This window comes from Tamandua tetradactyla, chromosome 1 (assembly GCF_023851605.1).
Source record: "Tamandua tetradactyla isolate mTamTet1 chromosome 1, mTamTet1.pri, whole genome shotgun sequence".
Lineage (NCBI taxonomy): Eukaryota > Metazoa > Chordata > Mammalia > Pilosa > Myrmecophagidae > Tamandua > Tamandua tetradactyla.
This window is the reverse complement of record NC_135327.1, coordinates 135,975,585-135,995,246: the sequence shown is the minus strand read 5'-3', so window position 1 is coordinate 135,995,246 and position 19,662 is coordinate 135,975,585. Positions and strand designations below refer to the sequence as shown.

General features: G+C 37.4%; 1 protein-coding gene across 4 annotated transcripts in view; it reads right to left on the bottom strand.

Annotated features, from left to right (window-relative positions):
• Window positions 1-19,662, bottom strand: part of HGF (hepatocyte growth factor) — an 81,629-nt gene that overhangs the window by 16,470 nt on the left and 45,497 nt on the right. For all 4 annotated transcript variants that reach the window (XM_077152122.1, XM_077152055.1, XM_077152111.1 and 1 more), the window contains 2 exons: window positions 5,116-5,218; window positions 2,318-2,451 (listed from right to left, as the gene is read on the bottom strand). In XM_077152122.1, the coding sequence (XP_077008237.1) occupies window positions 2,318-2,451; window positions 5,116-5,218 (237 nt within the window). The remainder of the gene's footprint in view (window positions 1-2,317; window positions 2,452-5,115; window positions 5,219-19,662) is intronic.

Sequence of the window (19,662 nt, the reverse complement as noted above, 5' to 3'; positions counted from 1 at the left end):
TAGCATTTAATCAAATACTAGCAACACCCTGAATTCCTTTTACACATATTATTTTTAGTTTAAAATAGTTAGCTGAGAATATTTTTACAGATCTTAAAATTATTAAAATCCTGTCTCTCTTAGGTTTACAAATCAAATCACATTGCACTGAAATTTTAAGAAAACATGTTACCCATAATTGTACCTATGTGCTAAGATTGGGCTGCTGTAATTTTTACAAATTCTGAAACTCTGTAGGGAAAGTAATATACCATTTTAAAAGCCAGATCACAGACTTTTTTCATTCTTCCAATAACACCAGACATTCTATGAGCTTCCATTATTTTTTATTATGGAGACTTCACACAAAGCATAGTGAGGTAAACCAATATACAGATAAACTAATCTTATAATGACTTATGAAATATTTTTTTACTATCATATTCTTCCAAGGAGCTTGTTTGTTTTAATGCTGGAACTTGAAAGACATCATCACCAAGAGAACATTCTATGAAAACGCTAATAAGGGAAAAATGGCAGAGCATTAGGGAAACACTAGTTAATTTGAAAATTTATGATCACAGTTAATGGCATTAAAAAAGATAAGAAATACCCTGTCTGTTTTCAAATACATAATGTATTGAAGTATATGTTATTATAAATAATTTCTGTATTTTTGAAATAATAGGTTGGAAATTTCTACCATAATTACAGATTATACTTTACTGACATCATATCTAAGAACCTTGCATTTTTATGCTAAAATTTCAGGAAACATGGCTATTATTTCCTCACACAGTGAGAAAATACCTTTTTTATTTAAAATAAACTATAAAAAAATATAAGCGTGTGTTTGTATTTCATATTTCATACTAAATATTAGTTCTTCAATCTTCAACCTGTCTCTTTTTAAATTATGTATCTTTGCTGCAATTTTTAAGATACTTACTACTGGCTTATCTCACAAGAAAAACATTCATAAAACAAAGTTTTCATTGAACTCATAAGAGATATCTGTTTAAAACAGGAAGGTAGTTTAACAGTGGTTAAGAATGTTTGCTATAAATAAACAGAGAGCTATCGATATATGGTAAAGTGAAATGGTCTCTTGCAACCAACATAATCTTATAAAAAGGCTTTTTCACTCAATAGCTTAGTAAGGATATATTTTCATCTCAATAAATATTAATCTGCATCAGTGGTTCTCAACTGGGGGCAATTTAGCCCCCCAGGGGACATTTAGTAACATCTGAAGACAGTTTTGATTGTCATGGCGGTGGAGAGGTGGGGGAGGGTGGTGTTGGTTACTACAGCATCTAATGAGCAGAGGCCACAAATGTATGGAAAACTCCTACAATGTATGGAAAAACTCCCTGCAGCAAAGAATTAGCCCATTCAAAATGTCAATAGTATACAGATGGAGAAACCCTAATCTATATCATTATTGCTTTTGACACATTTTCCTAAGCCATCTGCTAGACAGGATTTTTCAATTCACGCTCAAAATATCACAGTGTTTGAGAGAGTCTGATTGCCCATTTCCACACTAACATTGGATATGAACAATCATTTTGTAATCTGACAACTTGGTAGATGGAAAGTGATTTCTCATTTTTTAATTTCATTTTCCCTCACTAATAACTTTTAATGCCTTTTGTTTATAAACTATTTATTATTCTGGAGGATTCATTTTCTTCAATTTTCTCCTGTATTCTGAAGCCCTTTCCTTATTGACATATAAGAGCTCTTTTATATGAAGTACATCAAACTTTGATAACATACTGTATTCACTAATATTTATATATTTATACATACATATTTAAGTGTTATATATTTTATACATTCATTTTTGTGCATCAGTGCTCTTGACAAAGCAGGTTCAGAGAAGAGGGTGGAATGCCCCAGACCTCGTAGTCTTGGGTGAAAGAACTGAAAGGAAGCTCAGAGCACCACTCTCTCAGGTCTGATCACAGGTCTCCTTGGAGCCCAGGACTTGGCTGGGAACTCTGCCAACACCGAGACTGAACCAGTGATATGGTGGTGGAATGAGGAGTCTCTCCAGCCATATCAAATTAGGACCGTGGCCATTTACTGCTTCTAAATTCCAAATTGGAATCTTGTGAGGAAGTTATTTTTCCTTAAAAGATGAATGGAATTCCTTTTTGTCCAGAGAAGAGATGAAGAAAGGGGTGTGTGTACATGTGGCGGTGTCTGGAAAACACCCTTCCCTTGAGAAAACCCCGGGCCTCTGATGTTATTTGCAACTCTGATAGAGGCAGCATTTTAAAGGAGATGAAATACATTTAAAATAGTTTGCCTGAAAAATATCAGTACTTACAACGAGAAATAGGGCAGTAATCCCAAGGAACAAGAGGATTGCCCGTGTAACACCAGGGACCATGGGCATCTTCGTCAGGATTCCGACAGTAATTCTTATTCAGCTTACTGGCATCCGGTTCCCAGAAAGTATGCCTGCGTGAACAATAAGCTACAAACATCACAAGATGTTTATTTCATCCAAGAAAAACAAAATATTACAGAGAAGACAGAACCCTAGCACACAGCTTCCATTGTAGATGCAACATAAGCTTCTAGTTAGTGTGAAATTTGGTTATTTTCTTTGAGAATGTACTGGATTTTTTTACAGTTTGGAAGCTTGTTTTCTAACTCAGGAACATCAAGCTTTACACATTCAATGGCACAATATTTATCTTGTCTTTGTCCCAGATGAAGATTAGATCTTTCGGTCTAAAAACCAAGATGTAAGCAAAATCTCAAATACTTAAAAAAAAAAAAAGAAGAAGAAGAAAAAGAAGCATAGCCTCTGATTCATCCCTTCTCCTTTATTTCCTCTTATTTTCTCCCTATCCTAATTTTGGGGGGAGATTGGAATTAGAAGTGAAGATGAGGAATCCATTCAAAGGAGAGTATCACAAGCAAACACGTGATTTCAGATGCATATAGAGCTTCATAATAAGCATAAATAAAAATGAGAGATTTGGTGACTTTGCTTCTATTTAAAAACCACAGTGGCAAAAAAACAATATTGCTGTGCATTGAAATGGAGAAACATTACTCAAATGAGAGCTGATGGCAAAGAAAATAAAAATCATGACGTTCATAGAAAGCAGGAGCTGTTGTAGAAGTAGTTTTTCATGCTTCAGATACGTTTGAAGAATCACCATCAACATCACTATGACAAACTACAGGAAAATATACTGAGAAATGCATACCTATTCACTAGTAAAAATTAAATTCTAAAATTTAACTACAAAATATAACTTAGTTACAAACTCTGACTTTCTGCCAGATAACTAACACTTCAGCCTAATTGCACATCTTAACTTACTACAAAAGTAATATAAACAAAAAATATTCTATGTTATTGTATAAGAACATGGCCACTCATAAAATATCAAAATTAACAATTACATCAACAACATTAATAAAGTCAAATTCTACATGGCCATGTTGATCAAGTAAAGGAAACTATACCTAACTGAATTTGTTTTTGCATCATTAGTAACTACCATGCTTGAATATAATTATTGTGTCATTTTATAATAAGATCCGAAATAACTTAGACATGGAAACTTGGAATGTCTTTCCAAACATCAGTGTTTTTTTTTTTCTGGATCAATGTCATGGCAAAGACATATATATATTTACTTTATGCCAGATTATTTTATTAGTGCTTTATAGACACCAACGTTATGAGTCAGGCTCTAAATACTATTTTATATTTGAGGAAATTGAAACCTAGAGAGGACAAATAATTGGTCTAAGGTAACATTAGTCTAAGGCTTGTAAACCATAGAGCTGGGACTTGAATACACATCTGCCTCCAGAGTGAAAGCATTAAAAATCACCATGCTCTATTCTCCCCTTACTTAGTCACACTTTATTCTTAAATCAAAACTATACCATGCAACTCAATTATTCATCAATTTTCTCCAAATTGTTTCCAAATGACTTTTAACTATTTCTAAAAGTCAGACCTAAACTCAATGACTTAAGAGTTATTACCATGGAGGGTACCAAAATAAATATGTCATATATTTCCAGCAAGTATGCTGGTAAATGTTTAACAACCAGCTCTCTGGTGGGATGGAATGGGGGAGAGGGAGCCTGATTTGTAGCACTTGCTGAATTCTGTGATGTAAATATTTCTCCTATGAAAATACCAAGCTTCAAATGTGACATCACTGAAGGAGTTCCTGTAAGGAGTCATTTCTCACAAACCGTTAAGTTGTTGGATTAAATAAAATACATTATTAGAATTAATTTTGCCTATTCCTTTCTACCTCTTTAAATGTAGCTGCTTAAAAAATTAAAATTGCATATGTGGCTTGCATTTGTGAATCACATTATATTTCTATTAGAAAGCAATGCTTTTAGAACTATTAATATATATTTGTAAAGTAAATGAATTGAAAGAACAGCATGTTGGTGAGTAGATTTTGCAATTTTATACACATAACACTTGTACTGAGGCCAATGGATGCTACATACCTTAGTTGACTGTGAATATGTCCAAATTCAAAATCCCTAATTCTTTGAAATATATATATTTTTCAATTCCATATACATTCTTTAAAATTATGGCAACATTTTATGCACCAAAATAAAGATTTTACAAGCATACCTATATCTCTAAATTTTTAGTAGTTGATTGGATATGTACGTTACATATATATATGAAAATGTTTGCACTGATTTTTATAAACTGTTAATATCAATTATGAGAGCAGAATAATCCTGTAACACGTACTGTCTGAAGAACCAGATTTGCCATTTTGTTACACACTGTTTTATGGAATTATGTTATTTTTTTCAATGTGACCAAATTCTTTTTGAAAGCCGGAACCAAAATGTGTGCTCAACTTTGTTAATTTCCCTGATGTACTTTTTATACTGCGGAATTTATAGCAAATGCTCAACATATACTTACTGGATTGAATTACATGTTTAACACTTTATTACAATGTTAAGGTGAGTTGCACAGAATATTTCATTTGAAATTTTTAGCAGCTTACTATGGTACAGAACAGAAGATAAAAAATGAGCATTTACTATCTACATATACAGATCTTCTATTATCACTATCCTATACATTGCAAGAAAAAAAGTACACACCGGTGCAGGTCTTCCATGTTCTTGTCCCACATGGAGCATGTTAGTCCAGATCTTGTTCTTGATAAATTACCCATATAATTCTTGCCATTCCCACGGTAACAATCTAAACATAAAATACATGGAAGGAAAACTAATGAATTTTAGGAAGAACAGAAAAATTATCTTTACAAACATAAGAATTCATGAAAATCAACATAAAAAACAAAATGCATTATTAAATCTACACAAACTCTTTGCAATTGTAAATAATGCTGCTATAAACATTGGTGTGCAAATGTCCGTTTGTGTCTTTGCCCTTAAGTCCTTTGAGTAGATACCTAGCAATGGTATTGCTGGGTCGTATGGCAATTCTATATTCAGCTTTTTGAGGAACCGCCAAACTGCCTTCCACAGTGGTTGCACCCTTTGACATTCCCACCAACAGTGGATAAGTGTGCCTCTTTCTCCGCATCCTATCCAGCACTTGTCATTTTCTGTTTTGTTGATAATGGCCATTCTGGTGGGTGTGAGATGATATCTCATTGTGGTTTTGATTTGCATTTCTTAACAGGACTAGATACAAAAACTCAAAAATGGACAGCACAATAATACCTAATTGTAAAGTAATCATGTTAAAACACTGAATGAAGCTGCATCTGAGCTATAGGTTTTTGTTTTGTTTTGTTTTGTTTTTTTTTGATTTTACTATTATTACTTTTATTTTTTTCTCTATTAACATTCTATATCTTTTTCGGTTATGTTGCTAGTTCTTCTAAACCAATGCAAATGTACTAAGAAATGATGATCATGCATCTATGTGATGATGTTAAGAATTAATGATTGCATGTGTAGAATGGTATGATCTCTAAATGTTGGGTTAATTTCTTTTTTTCCGTTAATTAAAAAAAAAAAAAGAGAAGGGATAATTGGAGATGAAGGGATACAGACTGTACAACGGGACTTGATATAAAAACTCAGAAATGGACAGCACAATACTACCCAATTGTAATGCAATTATGTTAAAACACTGAATGAAGCTGCATGTGAGGTATAGGTTTTTTGTTTTGTTTTTTTTTGTTTTTTTTTTCTTTCTATTATTGTTTTAATTCTTATTCTGTTGTCTTTTTATTTCTTTTTCTAAATCGATGCAAATGTACTAAGAAATGATGAATATGCAACTATGTGATGTTATTAAGAATTACTGATTGTACATGTAGATTGGAATGATTTCTAATTGTTTTGTTAATTCTTCTTTTAATTAATAAAAAAAAAAGTACTTAAATATCTCGATGAAAATATTTCTATTTTGAGCCCAATAAACTCTTCAATAGAATGTGAGTTTATATGAATTCCAATATTAGATGCAATTAAAAAAATATTAAATCAGTGGCTTTTTGGAATACCAAAGAAATGAGAATTTTTGGAATAATGAATAAATTTCCCAATTTATTCTTCTGAAAATTTTTACTTCTACAGAAGAGTCATAAGAATTATATTAGAAACATTTGTATGTCCTTTACATTCTTTGTGTTTTGATATTGGTTTTTCATGACATTGACATTTTGAGTCATCTAGTCCAGCTCTTTTTTTAACACCCTTTAATTTGAATTTTTCTGAATATTTTTCATAAATAAAATCAAGTTAAAGATCTTAGGCAGGAATATTACATAGGTGATATTTCGTCCTTTTCACAGAATTACATTAGTGACATATGACATCAGTTTGTTCCATTATTGGGGATAAGTTTGATCATTTGGTTAACCTGTGGAAAGGAAATTTCTTTGTATATTAAAAAAAAAAATCTGCTCTTTCTCCCCCGGACCGCCGCGCGGCGCACGCGCCCCGCAGCAGCCGAGCCGCCCGACCTCCCTACCCCCTCTCTTTCTCCCCCGGACCGCCGCGCGGCGCACGCGCCCCGCAGCAGCCGAGCCGCCCGACCTCCCTACCCCCTCTCTTTCTCCCCCGGACCGCCGCGCGGCGCACGCGCCCCGCAGCAGCCGAGCCGCCCGACCTCCCTACCCCCTCTCTTTCTCCCCCGGACCGCCGCGCGGCGCACGCGCCCCGCAGCAGCCGAGCCGCCCGACCTCCCTACCCCCTCTCTTTCTCCCCCGGACCGCCGCGCGGCGCACGCGCCCCGCAGCAGCCGAGCCGCCCGACCTCCCTACCCCCTCTCTTTCTCCCCCGGACCGCCGCGCGGCGCCCGCGCCCCGCAGCAGCCGAGCCGCCCGACCGCCCTACCCCCTCTCTTTCTCCCCCGGACCGCCGCGCGGCGCACGCGCCCCGCAGCAGCCGAGCCGCCCGACCTCCCTTCCCCCTCTCTTTCTCCCCCGGACCGCCGCGCGGCGCACGCGCCCCGCAGCAGCCGAGCCGCCCGACCTCCCTACCCCCTCTCTTTCTCCCCCGGACCGCCGCGCGGCGCACGCGCCCCGCAGCAGCCGAGCCGCCCGACCTCCCTACCCCCTCTCTCCCCCTCCTCCCCCTCCTGCTCCGGCTGCTCTCCAACCAACACGGTGCCCTCTTTCCCCGCCTTCACCGTGCTCCTCCGCCACCAGCCTCGACAGCCTTGCCGCCCTCACCTTTCCTCCTCCAGAACAACTACTGGGGGAGTGGAGATAATACAGAGCAGCTCCCGGAGCCACGAGGGAGATCAAAGGGACAGCGTACCCCATCCTGGAACGGCTGACTATCTGGGAGAACCAGCTCCGGTGAGATCACCAAGGGGCACGGGCTTTCCTGGGTGGGACAGCAAGCGACCGGAGTCCCTCCCTTCCACCTTCCCAGGCCAGCTGGTAGAATTGGACAGGCGGTCCCCTTAGGCCGCGGCGGCTGGTGCCCCCACCACACGAGGCCCCCCGGAACAACTGAGATAGTTGGGTCGGAAATCCCCAGACTGCGGAGAACAGTGACCGGGGGATCCCTTCCAAACACGTGACTCCCCCGTCGGCTGGGAGCAGTGCACTCTCCCGGGCTGCGACAGCTGGCGCCCTCCCGCCACGCTTGGTGCCCCGGGTCGACTAGCTAATTTGGCCGGACGCTCTCCTGTGCTGCGACAGCCGGCGACCCTCCCCGCGTTTGGAACCCCGGGCCGGCTGGCATTCTTCCAAGACGCTTCGGTTGCCGAACCTCCCCTACGGCGAGAGTTTTCCAGAGTTGAGGGACCCACAGCAACTTTCGCTGGTGGAACCCACAGACAGGCGTGTGCCACGTGCGCCACCTACTGGGCAGGATAGGAAGAACAGAACCCAGAGACTGCGCAGAAAAATCTTTCAACCTGTGGGGTCGAACACCCGGGGAAATCTGACTAAATGCCCAGACGCCAGCAGAAGATAACGGATCACGCTCAGAAAATTGAACATATGGCCCAGTCAAACGAAGAAACCAATAGTTCAAATGAGATACAGGAGCTGAAACAACTAATGCTGAATATACGAACAGAAATGGAAAACCTCTTCAAAAACGAAATAGATAAATTGAGGGAGGACATGAAGAAGACATGGGCTGAACATAAAGAAGAAATAGAAAAACTGAAAAAACAAATCACAGAACTTATGGAAGTGAAAGATAAAGTAGAAAAGATGGAAAAAACAATGGATACCTACAAAGACAGATTTAAAGAAACAGAAGATAGAATTAGTGATTTGGAGGATGAAACATCTGAACTCCAAAAAGAAACAGAAACTATCCGGAAAAGAATGGAAAAATTTGAACAAGGTATCAGGGAACTCAAGGACAATGTGAACCGTACAAATATACGTGTAGTGGGTATCCCAGAAGGAGAAGAGAAGGGAAAAGGAGGAGAAAAACTAATGGAAGAAATTATCACTGAAAATTTCCCAACTCTTATGAAAGACCTAAAATTACAGATCCAAGAAGTGCAGCGCACCCCAAAGAGATTAGACACAAATAGGCGTTCCCCAAGACACTTACTAGTTAGAATGTCAGAGGTCAAAGAGAAAGAGAGGATCTTGAAGGCAGCGAGAGAAAAACAATCCGTCACATACAAGGGAAACCCAATAAGACTATGTGTAGATTTCTCAGCAGAAACCATGGAAGCTAGAAGACAGTGGGATGATATATTTAAGTTACTAAAAGAGAAAAACTGCCAGCCAAGACTCCTATATCCAGCAAAATTGTCCTTCAAAAATGAGGGAGAATTTAAAACATTCTCAGACAAAAAGTCACTAAGAGAATTTGTGACCAAGAGACCAGCTTTGCAAGAAATACTAAAGGAAGCACTAGAGTCAGATACAAAAAGACAGAAGAGAGAGACATGGAGAAAAGTGTAGAAAGAAGGAAAGACAGATATGATATATATAATACAAAAGGCAAAATGGTAGAGGAAAATATTATCCAAACAGTAATAACTCTAAATGTCAATGGACTGAATTCCCCAATTAAAAGACATAGACTGGCAGAATGGATTAAAAAACAGGATCCTTCTATATGCTGTCTACAGGAAACACATCTTAGACCCAAAGATAAATATAGGTTGAAAGTGAAAGGTTGGGAAAAGATATTTCATGCAAACAACAACCAGAAAAGAGCAGGAGTGGCTATACTAATATCCAACAAATTAGACTTCAAATGTAAAACAGTTAAAAGAGACAAAGAAGGACACTATATACTAATAAAAGGAACAATTAAACAAGAAGACATAACAATCATAAATATTTACGCACCGAACCAGAATGCCCCAAAATACGTGAGGAATACACTGCAAACATTGAAAAGGGAAATAGACACATATACCATAATAGTTGGAGACTTCAATTCACCACTCTCATCAATGGACAGAACATCTACACAGAGGATCAATAAAGAAATAGAGAACCTGAATATTACTATAAATGAACTTGACTTAACAGACATCTATAGGACATTACATCCCACAACAGCAGGATACGCCTTTTTTTCAAGTGCTCATGGATCATTCTCAAAGATAGACCATATGCTGGGTCACAAAGCAAGTCTTAACAAATTTAAAAAGATTGAAATCATACACAACACTTTCTCGGATCATAAAGGAATGAAGTTGGAAATCAATAATAGGCGGAGTGCCAGAAAATTCATAAATACATGGAGGCTCAACAACACACTCTTAAACAACAAGTGGGCCAAAGAAGAAATTGCAAGAGAAATTAGTAAATACCTAGAGGCAAATGAAAATGAAGACACAACATATCAAAACTTATGGGACGCAGCAAAGGCAGTGCTAAGAGGGAAATTTATTGCCCTAAATGCCTTTATCAGAAAAGAAGAAAAGGCAAAAATGCAGGAATTAACTGTCCACTTGGAAGAACTGGAGAAAGAACAGCAAACTAATCCCAAAGCAAGCAAAAGGAAAGAAATAACAAAGATTAGAGCAGAAATAAATGAAATTGAAAACATGAAAACAATAGAGAAAATCAATAAGACCAGAAGTTGGTTCTATGAGAAAATCAACAAGATTGATGGGCCCTTAGCAAGATTGACAAAAAGAAGAAGAGAGAGGATGCAAATAAATAAGATTAGAAATGAAAGAGGAGACATAACTACTGACCTCACAGAAATAAAGGAGGTAATAACAGGATACTATGAACAACTTTACGCTAATAAATACAACAATTTAGAAGAAATGGACAGGTTCCTGGAAAGACAGGAACAACCAACTTTGACTCAAGAAGAAATAGACGACCTCAACAAACCAATCACAAGTAAAGAGATTGAATTAGTTATTCAAAAGCTCCCTAAAAAGAAAAGTCCAGGACCAGACGGCTTCACATGTGAATTCTATCAAACATTCCAGAAAGAATTAGTACCTACTCTCCTCAAACTCTTCAACATAATCGAAGTGGAGGGAAAACTACCTAATTCATTCTATGAAGCCAACATCACCCTCATACCAAAACCAGGCAAAGATATTACAAAAAAAGAAAACTACAGACCAATCTCTCTAATGAATACAGATGCAAAAATCCTCAATAAAATTCTAGCAAATCGTATCCAACAACACATTAAAAGAATTATACATCATGACCAAGTAGGATTCATCCCAGGTATGCAAGGATGGTTCAACATAAGAAAATCAATTAATGTAATACACCATATCAACAAATCAAAGCAGAAAAATCACATGATCATCTCAATTGATGCAGAGAAGGCATTTGACAAGATTCAACATCCTTTCCTGCTGAAAACACTTCAAAAGATAGGAATACAAGGGAACTTCCTTAAAATGATAGAGGGAATATATGAAAAACCCACAGCTAATATCATCCTCAATGGGGAAAAATTGAAAACTTTCCCCCTAAGATCAGGAACAAGACAAGGATGTCCACTATCACCACTATTATTCAACATTGTGTTGGAAGTTCTAGCCAGAGCAATTAGGCAAGAAAAAGAAATACAAGGCATCAAAATTGGAAAGGAAGAAGTAAAACTATCACTGTTTGCAGACGATATGATACTATATGTAGAAAACCCAGAAAAATCCACAACAAAATTACTAGAGCTAATAAATGAGTACAGCAAAGTAGCAGGCTACAAGATCAACATTCAAAAATCTGTAGCTTTTCTATACACTAGTAATGAACAAGCTGAGGTAGAAATCAAGAAACGAATCCCATTTACAATCGCAACTAAAAGAATAAAATACCTAGGAATAAATTTAACCAAAGAGACAAAAAACCTATATAAAGAAAACTACAAAAAACTGTTAAAAGAAATAACAGAAGACCTAAATAGATGGAAGGGCGTACCGTGTTCATGGATTGGAAGACTAAATATAGTTAAGATGTCAATCCTACCTAAATTGATTTACAGATTCAATGCAATACCAATCAAAATCCCAACGACATATTTTTCAGAAATAGAAAAACCAATAAGCAAATTTATCTGGAAGGGCAGGGTACCCCGAATTGCTAAAAACATCTTGAGGAAAAAAAAACGAAGCTGGAGGTCTCGCGCTGCCTGACTTTAAGGCATATTATGAAGCCACAGTGGTCAAAACAGCATGGTATTGGCATAAAGATAGATATGTCGACCAATGGAATCGAATAGAGTGCTCAGATATAGACCCTCTCATCTATGGACATTTGATCTTTGATAAGGCAGTCAAGCCAACTCACCTGGGACAGAACAGTCTCTTCAATAAATGGTGCCTAGAGAACTGGATATCCATATGCAAAAGAATGAAAGAAGACCCATCTCTCACACCCTATACAAAAGTTAACTCAAAATGGATCAAAGATCTAAACATTAGGTCTAAGACCATAAAACAGTTAGAGGAAAATGTTGGGAGATATCTTATGGATCTTACAACTGGAGGTGGTTTTATGGACCTTAAACCTAAAGCAAGAACACTGAAGAAGGAAATAAATAAATGGGAGCTTCTCAAAATTAAACACTTTTGTGCATCAGAGAACTTCATCAAGAAAGTAGAAAGACAGCCTACACAATGGGAGACAATATTTGGAAATGACATATCAGATAAGGATCTAGTATCCAGAATTTACAAAGAGATTATTCAACTCAACAACAAAAAGACAGCCAACCCAATTACAAAATGGGAAAAAGACTTAAACAGACACCTACCAGAAGAAGAAATACGGATGGCCAAGAGGCACATGAAGAGATGCTCAATGTCCCTGGCCATTAGAGAAATGCAAATCAAAACCACAATGAGATATCATCTCACACCCACCAGAATGGCCATTATCAACAAAACAGAAAATGACAAGTGCTGGAGAGGATGCGGAGAAAGAGGCACACTTATTCACTGTTGGTGGGAATGTCAAAGGGTGCAACCACTGTGGAAGGCAGTTTGGCGGTTCCTCAAAAAGCTGAATATAGAATTGCCATACGACCCAGCAATACCATTGCTAGGTATCTACTCAAAGGACTTAAGGGCAAAGACACAAACGGACATTTGCACACCAATGTTTATAGCAGCGTTATTTACAATTGCAAAGAGATGGAAACAGCCAAAATCTCCATCAACAGAAGAGTGGCTAAACAAACTGTGGTATATACATACGATGGAATATTATGCAGCTTTAAGACAAGATAAACTTGTGAACCATGTAATAACATGGATGGACCTAGAGAATATTATGCTGAGTGAATCCAGCCAAAAACTAAAGGACAAATACTGTATGGTCCCACTGTTGTGAACGGACATTCGAGAATAAACTTGAAATATGTCATTGGTAACAGAGTTCAGCAGGAGTTAGAAACAGGGTAAGACAATGGGTAATTGAAGCTGAAGGGATACAGATTGTGCAACAGGACTAGATACAAAAACTCAAAAATGGACAGCACAATAATACCTAATTGTAAAGTAATCATGTTAAAATACTGAATGAAGCTGCATCTGAGCTATAGGGTTTTTTTTTTTTGTTTTTGTTTGCTTGTTGGTTTGTTTGTTGTTGTTGTTTTTTACTATTACTACTACTTTTATTTCTTTTCTTTATATTAACATTTTATAGCTTTTTCTGTTGTGTTGCTAGTTCCTCTAAACTGATGCAAATGTACTAAGAAACAATGATCATGCATCTATGTGATGATGTTAAGAATTACTGAGTGCATATGTAGAATGGTATGATTTCTAAATGTTGTGTTAATTTCTTTTTTTTCTTTCCGTTAATAAAAAAAAAAAAAAAAAAAAAAAAAAAAAAAAAAAAATCCTTTAAAAGCAAAAAAAAAAAAAAAAAAAAAAAAAAAAAAAAAAAAAAAAAAATCTGCTAGGGCCTTTGAGACTGAGTAACTATCCAAACTCCCAAATAATTTTCACAAAATGGTTTAAGCACAGTTTGATGAATTTTGTATGAATCTGTTATTACTATGCTAGTTGTAAATTTATCTAACTTTTTTATGTTCATTCATTGTCATTCCTCTTTAAATAAGAGTTTTTCCTTCTCTTCTCTCTTCTACTCCTTCCTGTTTAGTTAGTACCATTATTATTATTAACAGTTAAATACTATTACTGTTAATAGAAGTTGTAATATATAGAGTAATATATATATATATATATATATGGAGAGAGAAAAGGAGAGAGAGGAGAGAGAGGAAAGAATGAGTTTATATGACAGTGGCAAGAATACAATTAAAATCAGATCTGGAAACCAGCTACACCCCTCAAGTTCTTTAACATTGTTTCCTCTAATTTTTTTCTTCTATCTTCTCTCTCCCCAGGCCTCCTGAGGTTGAGCTACTTATCAGCCTTATACCTGGGATATTTAGAGGAATTATTAATTGCTCTTTTATCAGTCCTACTTATATCCAGGGTGTGTGTGCATGTGTATGCTTGTGTGTTTATGTACACAAATACACTAAGGCAGTCAGTGGGGACTTACACCAGGGTCTGAAGCTTGCAGTCAGGGTAACTCAAGCCCTCACACCGAAGTTTTCACCCTGCCATCTTTGCAAAGTACGGGTGTGTCAGCTTCTGGTTGATAAAGCAGAAGAGGGACCCCTGCAGCAGGCTTCTGTAAGATGACAGTTTTCTAGCCACGACCTCTGCAGGGCACTTTGAATGGGTCAGAGTCATGCACTGCAACTTCACACTCCCATCCAAAAGCTCATCAGATGTGAGGTTCAGGCATATCAGGCACTGGTTGATATTGAGGGTCAAGGAGAGATCAGCCCGCTCCTTAGTGGTGACTGAACAAGATTCCAACCTGAGATACTGAAGGTTACATTTTCGGTCTCATATATATATATATATGTGTACACACACACACACACACACACACACACACATATATGAGATATATATGTATAAATATATACATTACATATAAATATATATAATGTATATAAATTTATACATACAAATTCTCTTTTTACTCAATGATATATAATTCAATGTGATACATAACTATTTTTGTCATTTTTCATTCTGATGCCCAAATTGTTTAAAATTTGGCCAATGGGAGCCACTTCAAGCTGGTTCCTGTGTTTTTAAATAAATTGCATGAGATCGTATTTGTCACTTTGTTTTTATAGAACATTTGTGTTCTATCAATCAATAATAGAAATATCCATATTCTTAACAGAAAGAAATCTCATACAAAAGAAATCTAGTTCTTCCAAAAATGGAAGCTGCTGTTCTACATTTAAAATAAATGCTATTCTGGTGGGTACACAGGTGGTTCAGTGGTAGAATGCTAGCCTTTCATACTGGAGACCCAGGTTCGATTCCTAGACCATGCACCCCCAAAATAAATAAATAAACGTTATTCCATATTTTGAAATAAGTTTGAACATTCAAAAAGTGACTTTTTCTATAGATACGCCTAATTTTTATCTGAATAAAAACAAGATTTGACAAAAAAATCTTATCTACTAATGTAAATCAACAATAAGATGATTTTATAAAATTGGTGATTCATAGCCTACCACCATTGGTTTTAAAAATAAACTATGTGATGATACTTTATAATGTACAAATCTGAATAGAATTGATTAAATGGATGATATAAAAGCATAATGAAAAAGAATATAGTAACTGTGTTATTGGTCACGTCCATATATCTAGAGTATACTTTATAATAACACCGTGAAGAATTTGGGCTTAAATATAAAGCTCAAATAAGATTGTGACTTAATATAGATACTATAACAGTCATTACAATACCCAGTAAAACTGTTTTTGGATAGTATGAACTTGTAGATGCAATACCTGCACATATACAGAATACAGCAATTAAAGCAGAATACAGCAATTAAATGTTTCCTCTGACAACATTTTTTTCTATATTAGGAAAGTTTAAACTTTTCACTAGTAAGTACTGACTAATTTATATAGGCTTTTACAGATGAAAATAATGGTACAACACAATGTATTGATACTGACATTTTATATGATTCGGTTTCCTTACATCTGTGTTTACTGTATTAGAGGAAGATACCACCACCACTCCCATCAGCACCCTTTTGGGTTATAAGCTGGATTTTAAATAAAATTTTAAATTTTAGAAGTCTTTAAAATTTACAAAAAAAATTATAATAACATTGTAAAGATAGTAAAGGGAACTGGAGAAAATCTATGGAACTATTAAGCTTTCTTACCAAGGAAATTCCTGATACTCTTTCAAACATTAGGGACTCCCAAGTTAATAGTCCATGACCTTCATCTTTCATAAGAGGCTTGCTCTTATGAAATTTATATTTGTTATGGTGAAGCTAAGCCCACTAAGTTTATTTTTCAGAAACCTATAACCTCCAAATGGTCCCTAGGCCAGATATGTCCTGAAACCCAGAGTTACCAGTCTCTCCAAGAACATCAACCAGTTACATCCCCTTATCCCTTAATGTTGACACTCCTTTACAACATGAAGTTAGAATGGCCATTGCCCAAATATCCCTAAATAGTGGGAGAAGGATCAGAGAAGAAGGAGGAATTATATCAGAGAATATAGGATTCAACAAATGAATGACTCCTGAATCATTATACTGGTATTGCTTTTTTAATCTCCAGTGTCTTAGAGCAGCTAGAAGGAAAGACCTGAAGTGGTAACCCATACCATAGTTTGACATTTGTTCTAAAACTACTTATTAAAATATACCTTGACATTTATTGCTTTTTATATAAAAAGTGTTAAAAAATTTTTTATAAAACATAGTACAGAGAGTTCTATATGCCATACAGTGTGTTTCTCCAATTTTTAACATCTTACATTACTATGACACATTTATTACACATATTGAGCCTATACTGACACAATATTATTGATAAAAGTCCATACTTTGTTCATATTTTTTTAGCTTTTACCTATTTTTTCCATCTCAGGATCCCATGATATCACCTTACACTTCATGGTCATGTCTCTTAAAGCTCTTCTACACCATGGCCATGACAGGTTCCTTATTTTTGATGACTGTTTTAGTTTGCTAATGCTACCAGAGTGCAACACACCAGAAGTGGACTGGCTTTTATAAAGGGGATTTATTTAGCTACAACTTGACAGTTTTCAGAGGAATGGCAGCTGGCTTTCTTCTGGCTTTCTTTGTCACAAGGGAAGGCACACAGAGACATCTGCTGGCCTTCCCTCCCAGCTTCTGGGTTCAAACAGCTTTCCCCAGGGAAATTCCTTTCTGTATCTCCAAAAGTCTGGGTCTGTGTTGGCCCTGAGCTCTGAGTTGAGTTATGCTGGGCTGTGGTAAACTCCTCGGAGCTGTACTGAGCTGTTACTCTCTCTTCTGGCTTCTCCCATTAAGCCTCATTCATTGTAGAAGGCACTCCCCTTAGCTGGCCACAAATGTAATCATTCATAGATGAACTTCACATGCTGATGATTAAAGTCCACAGTAACAGAACAATTGGGCACTATCGCAAGTTGACACCTGATCCCTTGTCAGTTTGGCAAACTATACACATTACTTTAAACCATGTTCTCTAAATAGAAAACAATAACAGACAAATTTTTCACAATCTCTAAATAGAAAACACTTTTTTACTAGCAATGCTCATCTATCCTGCATATAATGAACTAAATCTTTCCGTATGCAAAATACATTCATTTCATCACAATATCACAAAAGCCTTAAACCATTTCATGAACAATACAAATACAATACCAACTCAAAACAAAAAAAAAACTTTGTTGTATAAAATATCAACAAAGTCAGTTTTAGGCACAGTGTGTCTTAAGATGAAATTCTCCTCTGGCTTTGTATTTGTGAATTTAGAGCAAGTTATCTGTCTCCAACATACAAAGAAGGAAAATCATAGGATAAATGATCCGATTGCCATAGGGAAAAATTGGAAGGAAAACAGGGGTCATTGGCCCTAAATATTCCAAAAACCAACAGGACAAACTCCATTAGATTTCAGAGTCTAAGAGTCATTCATCCTTGGAGCTTTCAAAAGTGGCAGTCCCACCCTTTCCAAGAACTACACAGAGGTGCTGTTCTCTCCAAACACTGGGATAAGGGTTGCAACATTGGGGAACACTGGGGAGACCACCTTTTTTATCCCCCCACCCTCCTCAAGCATCTAGGTGGCACCCAGATTCTCTGCCATCTCTGGAAACATACTCAACCCCTTCAGAACAATAGGGTGGGAGCCAGGCTCCCTGCAATCCCCAGGGAATGTGCTCCACCTTTTCCAAGGCCTGGAGCACCAGAGCTCTTCCTGAACATTAAGGCAGAAGGCCTGCTCTCTGCCTCTGGGACAAATTTACACCCTTCCCATGCACAGGTGGATCCACTCTCCCAGCTGAGCTTTCTTGGCTTCAGACCTTAGCTTCCATGGCTCAGCCTCTGAGGTTATTTTTCCTTCTATCTGTCCATTTCCTATCCCTTCCAGTCCAGATGGCCAGTGGTTCCATTTTCACAAAAATATTTGTTGATTTGACCTGTAGTAGATAGTGATCAAAGCCATCAGACAATAGGACTTTCCACAAGTCCTTTCTGGATAACTCCATCTCCAATCCTGGCTTGGTTCTATATTTGCTTAAATCCTCACATGAGGCACTATTCTCTGGGGCCTCACTTTCTGGAAGCCCAGAACTTTCCAGACCATCAATTTCTAGTTTCTTTGTACCTAAGAGTTTAGTCCTCAGTCTATCCCTTTTTGTCACACTTTACTATAAGTTGCAAGGAGAAATCAGGCTGCATCCTCCATATTTAATGTGGAACTATCCTCAGCCAAGAATCATAGATCATCACATTCAAATTCTCCCTTCCATCCAGCACCAGGATTCAATTTTGCCAAATTCTCTGCCACCTTTAAGCAAGGGTTGCCTTCCTTCCAATTAACAACAACCCATTCCTTTAAGGTTTCAGTGGAGTACCTTTCGAGCCCATATTTCTGCCAATATGGTAGAAATATGCTTTTCAGAGCAATCTAGGGTTTTCCCATCAAGCTCCCCGCAATTCAGAATACTCCCCTAATCCAGTTAAAAAGCCATTCCAACATGTTTGGTATTTGCAAAAGCAGCAGTACCCTATTTCTGTGGTATCAAAATCTGCTTTAGTTTGTTAATGCTGCTGGAATGCAATACACCAGAAATGGACTGGCTCTTTGAAAGGGCATTTATTCAGTTACAACTTTACAGTTTTCAGCTTTTTACAGTTTTACAGCTTTCCTCTAGCTTTCTCTGTCACATGAGAAGGCACACAGAGACATCTGCTGGCCTTCCCTCCTAGCTACTGGGTTCAAACAGCTTTCCCTAGGGTGATTCCTTTCTGCATCTCCAAATGTCTAGGTCTTTGTCAGCTCTGAGCTCTTAGTTGAGTTGTGCTGAGCTGTGCTGAATTCCTCGGAGCTGTTCTGAGCTGTTTCTTTCTCTTCTGACTTCTTTTAAGCCTCACTTATTGCAGAAGGAACTCTCCTTAGTTGACCGCAGTTGTAACCAGCTATAGATGAAATTTACATACTGATGATTTAAGTCCACAGCAATAGAACAACTGGGTACCATTACCTGGCCTAGTTGATACCTGAACCTAACTACTACAAGAACTTTCTGAGTTTTGAGATGTACTGATCAGACAATTTGTAGAATATCCCATATTGGGGGTTACTGATATTTTCCTCATCTATAGACAGACCTGAGTTTTTGAGCACTTTATAACTGGCACAAGATA